A 10845-nucleotide genomic window follows, 5' to 3' on the forward strand; every position below is an offset into this window, starting at 1 on the left:
GTCAAATTATGAATTGAGAGAATCACATAATGTCAGGTAATAATATTAAGATAAAATTTGAAAGGCGTCGGTTTTATACCTTTAGAAGAAATAGTGTTAAAACTACTACATGATAATTTTGATAAATATTTATGTTATGGTATGCGAGAAAACTATTTAGATTTTTTTTTTAAGTTGTATCTCTCTTGAGGTCAACTTGAAGCATCCCAAACATTGTATAAGTATACAAGAAAAGGCGAAGCTAAAACAACTCCAAAGTTAACAGATTGATATGGTACACTTGCTTTGTTGAAAATCGATATATACATCGATATTCTGAAAAAATCGGAGTTTTATTTGCATCTCTAGGAATAAAAAGCTAACGTCTGCATGCGCTGCACCATCTATGGGTGGACAATTGCAGCTGCATTAATCACATCGAAGCTACTAAGGCAACCATGGCACATAAATAAAATTGTAAACAAAACAAAGGGTGAGCCATAACAAATAAAAAAACAACCACCTTAAGCATAAAAGCAACGAATGAGAAATAGGTAAACATAACAACGAACAGTGAAACCGGTTTGCATGCAATTTGTATGTAGGAGTTTAGAGTAGATTTTAGATTTCAGATTGAGTACCAAGTAGCCAAATCACATGCATTGTTGTTAAAATCAAGTTAATAATTTGTTTAAAGAAATGTCTTTAAAAACTGCACAACACCAAAACAAATGCTATTGCAATAGCGTTGCATCAACATGTTGCAACAGCCATGTAAATTGTTTCAAGCGCAAAGCAACTGGCAGCGGAAGTATCTTTAGTGTTGCAACAATCAGTAAATCTAATAAACAGCAATTCAATACAAGTGTAGCAGTGAAGAGCAAACAAAAAACAGATTTTGTAAAAAATAATCGTAAAGCAACTGCCGCCTTCGAAACCAAAAAAAATCGGCGCGGAGCTGGTCACTCCCATACGCACAGCGGTGCCGCCGCCACCGCCACCAATTTCAGTCGACGCAACTCCGCCGCCACCACAGTGACCTTCTCTACACCTTGTGCCACACCAGCGGGAACGCACAGCTCCAGCGCCTTGACATCCAAACAAATAACACCGTCACCTTCACCAACAACCATTCTAAAAGCGACACCTGCAACCATGACAACACTGGACGATGATTTTTGTGCGCTGAGCGTCTCAACGAAAAGTGAGCGCGGCAGCGATTATGACAGCGCCCTCAAACAAGAATACACCGAGCGACGACGTTACTATGAAAGCGCAAAACAACTAATGAAGTTGATGTCCTCACAAAGTGACAACCTTTCGGCGCTAAACATAATGAGCGGCGGAGTTGATGGTGTTGGCGCCAGCCCAAGCGCGTTCGAGACGGCAGTGGATACGGAACGTTTGCGCACATTGCAACAATTTCGTCTACAAAACGCTAACGAATGCTTTAGTGTACATCGACAGCTGGATTTAAAATTGCCGGTGCGGCAAAAGGAGTTGGAACAGGGCGCTTCTGCCCAACATACGCGCCATTTGTGGTGTGACAAGCCTACACAACTTGCAGCTGTGAAACGAGAGAGCAGTGCCCCGATTGCGGGAGGCGCGAAGAAGTTGCAAAGTACTCCGCTTACACCGCATACAGTGCGTCAAAAATTAATGCGACTACGCTTGGAAGCGGAGGAGATTGGGCGAATGAAGCCTGGTCGGAAGTTCTATGGTGTGAAGGATAGCTGTGCATTGCGATATCAAGAAACGTACTGATATATGTACGTAAAAATAATACTAATGATAGCAATAAGAATAATAATAATAATAATAATATAGTAAGTAATAGACGTCCAAAGATGAATTACTTAGATGTGAGAGATTAGCGATATTCAAATCAAAACCTGTAAAGGGTGTGCTTCCTTTCCAAAACTGCTATAAAACACACACCGTAACGCACATATCAACTTCCTATTCATTGTGGAATACAACTTCACTCAAATAACTGCCTCGCAGTAGAATATCGTGTAAGCTAAAATTTTCAAAACCTATTAGCGCTCTTCAGCCTCACGAATAGTTCGGCAATATTCGTTTTAAGGGTACCAACCATTCCTGGATTAACCGCATAACATCGACTTTTAGTGAAAAAACACAAAAAGTCTGATAGGAGCTCCGAGGCGACGATGGCTGTTAATAAGATAACCGAAGGAAACTAAAAGTGAGCCAAAGATCGAATGCTGGGCTTTTCGTATACGTGAACGAAACATAGATTTTTCGCAACATATCAGAGTCCAAGAAATACTACAATTGCGATTGGGAACTTGTCACAATTTGGCTCTTTTCGAGAACGGTTTTGCTCCAACTTTTTAGAAGGTCACATTAAGTGAACAATTTTTTTTTTATTCAAATTTGGTATTTACAGTCGCTGGTGTCCGCGACCTCGCGGTCTGTGTGAAAAGAACCGGGTTTTTTCTTATAACTTAAAGATATATCCGTTTTGCTTTTTGCTGCTTAATAGACCCACTCAAGGGCTACGAAGCCAGTGCTAACTCAGGTTAGTGTCGTTCGAAACTTTCCCGTAAACGCAAAAATTTTTGAAAAATATGCGAAGCGTTTTGAGGCGGTATTTTTATGCACGCATTCGAAAGACCCGAAATTATCTTACGTCGCGGCTGCAAAAGTAATTAAAAAATCAAAAAAGTTTGTTGTGATGTGGAATCAGCGGTATAAGGTGTACAAAAATGTTGATGACTTTTCCGAGTGCGGCTTGAAGCGAGTGACGACAAAAAAGCAGGATAAAGTGATCGTCCAAATTTTTAAGCGGGACCCTTCTTTGTGACTATGCCAAGCACGATCAGTTCTTGCCAAAAAGGGAATAGATGTGAGTATCAACACCATCGAACGTCGACTCAAGGAGACGAACATATTCTACCGTCCCACATCATCAAAATCACTGTTCTCAGAAAAAAGCAATAAAACAAGAAAATGGTGCACAGTATTGGACTGGCCTTCTCAGTCCCCAGACGCCAACCCCATTGAAAATGTGTGGGGAACTATGAAAACGCATCTTGCCGGAAGGCCAGTCCATGATGTAAAGCAACTCGTGCGTCAAGTTCTCAAAATCGAAAAAAGAAGATGCCAGGCTATACTCGACAACGATGAAAACTACATGGCTTATAGAGTAATTGCGACTCGTAGTTTTGTACATACTTTCTTGTAAAAATTTTTCAATATACTATATCTTTTATACTTCATGAATAATCGGTTCCTTCTTTCTGACACAGACTGTAACACTTACAAAACACTTATCCACATTAATTTTTTTGAAACGGAAGGGCAAACAATTTCTGTTTTCAGTTGACATTAAGTTAGCGCCTTCAAAATTAAGTCGCAACGGTTTACAGAAATAGTTTTATAATATTTAAAGTTTTATTACATTATTATAGTTATTTTGAACACATTTTGTTTGATACGCATATTCCAAATTCTAATTGACTTTTCTTATTAATTTGAATTAGATGGCAACGTCTTTTACAAATATTATTTTGTTAAATATCTGCTTACTTTTACACTACACATTTTTGTGTATACACATTTCTTATAGTTAATATATTTTTGTAACCAATTTGTCTATTTACAAAAAAATAGGTGGCAACACTGCTAAAAAGTTTTTTTTTATTAAAGCTTTTTAAGTGGTTAGAGGTAGTCAATGGCCCGAAAAAATTATGATTTTCTTTAATTTTTTTTTGCTTGTCAATTGCTTTATTTTACAAAAATAAAAACATAGCATTAATACATCATGTTTCGACTTGACTTAAGCAAAATTTCAACAAAAAAAATTAAAATTGTAAAAGTTATCGATTTTTGTGTGGAGCCCGTTTCTCCAGAAGTCCCTTGCGGTGATCATCACAAATCCTTAGACATTCATCTAAAATCAATCGGACAAGAGAAATTAGTTTTATGAATAGCTTTTTTTTCAAAATTAACAATATGGCGGCCTCAGGAAATATTAAGGGAATTTGGTGGTATTCATTTCGTTCTTGGTAAAAAATTCACGGATAATCATGGAACTGTGCAACGGTGCGTTATGATGTTGCAATTCCACGTGTGGTTTTCTCACAAAATCACTTCTTTTTGGGCGAATCGCTTTACGTAACGCCCAAATCATAGTCCTTATTAACAGTCTGACATTCTGCCAAAAATTTGTGGTGAACAATAGCGTTGAAATTCATAAAAACCGTGAGCATCGCTGAAAACAACCCAAATCATTAACTACAATGCCTTGAACGGGTCCAAAAGTTATATTCAAGTCTCTGCCAGCTTTCTGTTGGTTAATTTTCGGTTACTGATCAGCTTTTCTTTCACTTCATTGATGTTTTCAGCAGTTTTCGATGTCAACGGCCTGCCTATGCATACGCCACCCTTGATGGACTCGCGATCTCTTCTGAAGCGTTGCTGACACTCGTAAACGGCTGTTTTCTTTAGAGCATCGTTGTCTCTAAGGATTTCGACTTTTGAATCCATATTTTAAGGAAAAAAATTTACAAATTCAAATGCAGGACGGCGTAACTTATACAAATGTCAAGTAAATGCTATACAACTTGGGTAGGAATTTTAGTCACAGATGTGGCAAACTAACAAGAAAAAACAGATCCTTATAAATACTCGGATCATGAAAATCGCATTTGTGCGCGTTAAAAAGGTCATGGGTCTAAGGTTTGCCGCCAACTACGGCCATGAGGCATTTTCCCATCATATAGTAAATATTCGAGTACATATGTATGTATGTGTCTGCCAAATTTGCAAGCATCACCGTTTGTGAGACATCATCATTTCGCTCGCCGCAAGTTGTAGCGGAAACTTGACCTAAATTCTTTTCCAGCCTGTATGCGCTATTTAGTCTATTCTTATTATTCATAAAAAAATGTAAAAGGAAACGCGTGCTTGGTTATAGTAGTTATGGATGCAAGGTTTGCTTCTTTCACGATCAAGGACCAATATTAAGGTCATCTCGCAACGAGGAGTCGAATGGAAAAATTCCAAGTGCTCTAGAGAGAGTGGCATCAATTATATTAAACAACAATCTCCAGCTAAAAAGGTTAATGAACAGTAATTAAACAAAACAAACTTCAAATAGAAGGGCACATCGGTGCTGGTAATCAGTTACTTGACAGATTACTTCACTACGCGCTTGGCACGCTGGTTGTTGGTGAGCTAAACTGGCTAGTTATAGCGACCGGTAAATAATGCGATAAATTGGAATGCAGCGAGAATGAGTGTATTCAAATGTGTATACATACATACATACATACATATATATGAAAAAAAAGTAAAAAAGTCGATAATGGCGTAAAATGTGACAACAGCTAAACGTGCTCAAGCATAAATACAGCTTGCAAGTACTACACATTCTGTCAAAAAAGTATCGGGAATTGTTCACTAAAACGCAAAATAATTGTTTAATTATCAAAATTTATTTTGTCGCCTTGAAAATAGGTTCCATTCGAAGCACTACACATATGTCAGCGATTAGTCCAGTCTTCCTCTTCAGCTCCTTCAGTGAATTTTTCTTAATGGCCTCTATCAACTCAAAGCGGCGTCCGCGGAGTGGCAATTTAAGTTTTGGGAAAAGGAAAAAGTCACAGCGGGCTAAATCCAGGGAATACGATTGTTGTTCGATGATATTTGTTGAGTTTTTGGTCAAAAATGTGTTCACAATATGAGCTTTGTGAGACGGTGCGTTATCATGGTGCAAGATCCATGAGTTTTCTTTCCGCAAATTGGGCCATTTCCTATGCACATTCTCTCAAACGTCGCATAACTTCCAAATAATATTCTTTATTTACCGTAAAACCATTTGGAATGAATTCCGAGTGCATAGCAGCATGATAATTAAAGAAAACGAGTAACATGACTTTCACTTTTGACCGACTTTGACCTGCTTTTTTGGATTTCGGCTCATGTGGATTGCCCCATTCAGCCGCCTGTTGACTGGTTTGCATGTCAAACTCATATACCCACGTCTCATCACCTGTTATGATGCGCTGAATAAACCTTGGGTGCGAATGCACTTTCTCAAGCGTGTCTTTAGTCACGTTCTTCCGATGAATTTTTTGAAAAAAATTCAACTCATTTGGAACGAGTCGAGCAGCCACGCGTCTCATGCCCAATTGATGGGGTAAAATGTTGCGAATTGATTCGTGAGACTCGCTAAAGTCACGAGCTACCTCCCTCAAACTTAAATGATGGTTTTCCAGCACCATTTCCTTGACTTTGACGTTGAAGACGTTGATGGGCGTCGAGATAAGGGTAAATCTTCGACGACTTCTCGGCCCTTTGCAAAAGCCCCATACCACTCGTAGACCCATGTTTTTCGTGTTTTTGATAAAACACACTCGCCATAGGCTTTCTGCAACAACGATTTGGCACACGAAATCCCGTTCAAAACACAAAATGTATGACAAATTCTTGGTTCGATATTTTTATCCATAGTGAAAATCGCAGAGCACACCTGGAGTTGACTGATATAATTAAATGCCAAAAACAAGCTAATTGACAGATTGCGCTCCTACTCTGCGACACTATAGAGGACAGTTGTACCAACATTCCAGCAAAAAAAGTTTAGACATATGTTTAACGCGCGCTTTTTAAATTAACAATTCCCGATATTTTGTTGACAGAATGTAAGTATATATCCACTTACATATGCTTGGATGTAAATACATACATATATGGTACATATAAACGAATGTAAATTCTCTTGCCATTCCTTTGTACTTAATAGGAACCTTCTAAAAAGTTAAAAGTTTGCGATGAAGTAGCGAACAAAAAGATCTTTCAGGTAATGACCTTTAATGACGCACAAAGCAACGATCAGTTGACATATCATTTTCCGTAAGCCAACAGTCATGCCTGAGGACATATGTTTGTATAATAAATATCCGGAAATAATTGTATACATATGTCTTTATCACATAAACACTCTTTGCGTATTGGGTAAATAATTCAAAACAAAATCTGATTCAAACGGCAGCATATGCAGCAACGAATCATACATTTGTCTACATGTACAGTAGTGGATTCAAAAATATGACTAACTAAAGATTAGGTGCTTGAATTGAATTTGAAGAGGACGAGCCAAGGAGCACCAGGAGATTTGGTGGCTCCTAAAACACTCAGGCTAAAAAGCCCATTGTATTTAAAGCTCTGGAAAGGGGGTAGATAGTCAAGGAGGGAGGGAGAAAAGTATCAGAGAAAGAGATAGGAAAGAATAGAAACAGAGATAGAGATAGTTAGTCCTGTGAGAATTTTCCAGATTCTTTGGCAAATCTGTAAATATCCTCTAGTTTTAGAGAACGAATATTACTCATTCCCATGACATCGGAACCCAATACTCGTAGTCGCGCTCTAGCAAAGGCAGGACACTCACAGAGAAAATGCTCAGTGCTATCCGCACTATCCTCCAAGCATGACAGGCATACCGGGTCCTCGATGATTCCAATGGTGGTCATATGCTGAGAAAGAACACCCCCTTGGGGACATCCTTGCTTGGCCCTGACTGTGATTTGCTCGTCGTCGCTCCCACCAGCGGTTAACAGCCTCTCAGAGAGCATGGAGTATTATTATTATTAGAAGGCCATTACGCACTGCGACCAGAGTTGATCTATTGTGCAAGACCTATTTTGTAACCCTAGAGTTTAAGGCTTTTTATAAATTTTAGCACTATTGTGGGTTTGTTGTTCCAAAGATTACATGGAGATACTACGATACCACCAAGGTGGTGAAGTCTTTGTCTGCCCAGCGCAGGACATTCACAAAGCACATGTTCTGAGCTTTCTATATCCATTTCGCAAAAGCGGCAGACATTGGTCTCTGATAGACCAATGTTATTTAAATGATACCTCAGGCTGCAGTGACCTGTGAGGTATCCTATTAGAAGACGCAGATCTACTCTGTTTAGTGAGAGTAGCTTGTCTGATATTCCTTTGTTGGGACTAAGAAATTGTCTGGCTTGACGCTGACCGGCACAATTTAGCCAGTGTGCAGCAAATTTCCTTTCTTCCCATTTCCTGAGGAATTCATTAATGTGGCTTTTCGTGAGTCCACAGAAAGGCTCAGGACCAGTAAGTTGCATATTTGCTCCTTGTTTTGCGAGGTCATCAGCCATTTCATTCCCCTCATGCCCTTCATGTCCCGGAATCCAGACTAGATTTACTGTGTTGAGGTTTCCTAACATGTTGAGAAGGTTTAGGCAATCATTTACCAATTTAGAGGTGATAGTTGTTGATAGAAGGGCTTTTAGAGCCGCTTGACTATCAGAGAGTATATAGATGTGAGTACCTCTCATTTTCCTGCGAAGGCATTCTCTCACACATATTTCAATGGCATGTATTTCTGCCTGGAATATTGTTGGGTAGAGTCCCATCGGAATCGATTTTTTAAATTTAGGCCCATTGATTCCTGCCCCTGCTCTACCATCTTCCAGCTTGGACCCATCAGTGAACCATAATTGAGATCCAGGCTTGAAATTGATAGAATTAGTTCTCCAAGTTGTTCGTTCATTAATAATAATTCGGAAGTTTCTGTAGAGAATGGGTTTGGGAGATATTGTATCCACCCTGTGTAGTATAGGAGTGTGTCGAAAGTCTTCTAAGATCTTTAGATGTCCTCTCATATCTCCACTTTTAAGATCGGCGTTGCCTTTTAGTCTTAAGGCACTCAATCTTGCTTCTTTTTCAATTAAGATGGGAAGCGGTGGTATACCTAGGAGCACGCCCAAAGCGTCAGTTGGGCATGTTTTCATTGCTCCTGTTATACCGATGCAGATGAGGCGGTACAATTTGTTAAGATCGCTTGCCGCCTTTCGTTGCTTAACTTTGGGCCACCATGCTATGGAAGCATAAGTGACTATAGGCTTAACAACTGTAGTGAATGTCCAGTAGGTCATTCTGGGGCTGAGCCCCCATGTTTTACCAAAAAGCCTTGTGCAGGCATAGAATGCCTTTGTGGCTTTTACAGTAACTTTCTCAAGATACGAGTTCCAGGTAAGCGCTTTGTCAAGGTTGATACCAAGGTAGTTCGCCTCTGTGGAGAGTTGTAGAGTCGATTCATTCAGGACAGGACATTTGATGTTGATATTCCTTTTCCTGGTGAACGGCACTAGCGCAGTTTTAGATGGGTTGATAGAGAGCCCTTTGTCAGTGCACCATTTGTTGATTATGTTGAGGGCTTGTTGCATGCGGTTAGAGATGGTCTCTTCATGCCAGCCCACTATATATACTACCAGGTCATCAGCATAGCCCTGGGTGTGGAATCCTAGGTTGTTCAGTTTGTGGAGAAGTTCATCTATTACTAGTGTCCACAGAAGAGGAGAGAGTACTCCCCCTTGCGGGCAACCTCTTGTGGCCTTGATAGACTTTATTCTTCCTCCTAATTCTGTACTGATCGTTCTGGATTTCAGCATCGATATAGTCCACCGTCTGATGGGTTTAGGTACGTCCTTTTGAGATAGGGCATTGTTGATTGCCTCATAGGACGTATTATCGAAAGCTCCTGTTATGTCAATAAAAGCGCAAAGTGCGATTTGTTTTGACTCAATAGCTTTTTCAATAATGGTTACCAGACTGTGTATTGCAGTCTCAGTAGATTTACCTTGTTGGTAGGCAAATTGAAGTTGGTGCAGTGGGAAATTAACCAAGTTATTCTCCCGTATGTGCTGATCCAATATTTTTTCCATTGTTTTTAGGAAAAATGAGCTGAGGCTAATCGGTCTGTATGACTTAGGCAATTGTTCGGGTTTTTTCCCTACCTTTGGAATGAATACGACCTTTACCTCAGCCCATTTCGTAGGGATATAACCTAGCAATAGGCTTGCTTTATATAGTCTGGACAAAGTAGGGACAATGTATTGGCTTCCCTTTTGCAGAAGGCAAGGGAATATCCCATCAGGTCCAGGAGATTTGTATGGGCTAAATGTAGATATAGCCCATTGTACCCGATTTTCATGGAATAGCTTATTTGCCAGCTTTAGGTCCTCTCTGTCAGCATCAATGGTAGGTTCTACCAACATTGTGGACTCATGTAAAGCATGGAGTATATCCATTTTATAATGGCTTGATTAACTCCGTGTCGTTCGGCAGAAGAACATATCGAGCCGAAAGTGGCATTATCAAAAGCCCCCTTAATGTCCACGAACACGCCCATTGTGTATTCGTCAGCTTCCAGCCCAGCTTACAAAATCGTGTAAGGCTGATTCACATGATTTTCCACTCTGGTAAGCGTGTTGATTTCTACTAAGTGGACTTCTCGGCAATACCCCCACTCGAATATGTTTCTCCACCACTCGTTCCAGACTTTTGAACATGAACGATGTCAAACTGATTGGTCTAAAACTTTTTGCTAGGGAATAGTCATCTTTTCCTGGTTAAATAAATAGTACTCTTACGCGTCGCCATTGGGATGGTATATAACCAAATGCAAGACAGGCTGTGAAGATCCTTTTCAGGGCCTCAATCAGCCTGTCTCTTCCTTTTTTAAGCATTCCTGGATATATTCCGTCAGGTCCAGGGGACTTAAAGTTCTCAAAGGAAGATAAGGAAAACCTTATCGATTCCCTTGTCACTATCCGACTAGCAATATACCAGCTGTACCTAGAGGTTCCACCGTCATTGTTTATGCCACTCTCAACTTCAGAGAGAGTTCTACTACCCGGAAAATGGGTTTCGACTAGAGCATTAAACGTTTCCGATTTGGAAATGGTGTATGAACCATCAGGTTTTCGAATGGAATCCAGCCTTACTGAGCGGTCTAAATGAAGGACCTTACAAAGTCTCGCTGTTTCGGTGCTTACTATTTTACTTGTTTTATCCAAACGTTCAA

General features: G+C 39.8%; 1 protein-coding gene across 1 annotated transcript; it reads left to right on the forward strand.

The window, feature by feature from the left end:
• Nucleotides 1-590: 590 nt before the first annotated feature.
• Nucleotides 591-2426, forward strand: LOC129250865 (uncharacterized). The gene has a single exon (XM_054890475.1). The coding sequence runs from the start codon at nt 679-681 to the stop codon at nt 1741-1743; it is 1065 nt and encodes a 354-aa protein (XP_054746450.1). The 5' UTR covers nt 591-678; the 3' UTR covers nt 1744-2426.
• The last annotated feature ends 8419 nt before the right edge of the window (nt 2427-10845 follow it).

The sequence above is a fragment of the Anastrepha obliqua genome, chromosome 1, assembly GCF_027943255.1.
Source record: "Anastrepha obliqua isolate idAnaObli1 chromosome 1, idAnaObli1_1.0, whole genome shotgun sequence".
In the NCBI taxonomy this organism is placed as follows: Eukaryota; Metazoa; Arthropoda; class Insecta; order Diptera; family Tephritidae; genus Anastrepha; species Anastrepha obliqua.

What these genes read in the sequence shown, in the direction of transcription:
- LOC129250865 (XM_054890475.1), top strand. Translation starts at nt 679, where the DNA reads ATGTCTTTAAAAACTGCACAACACCAAAACAAATGCTATTGCAATAGC.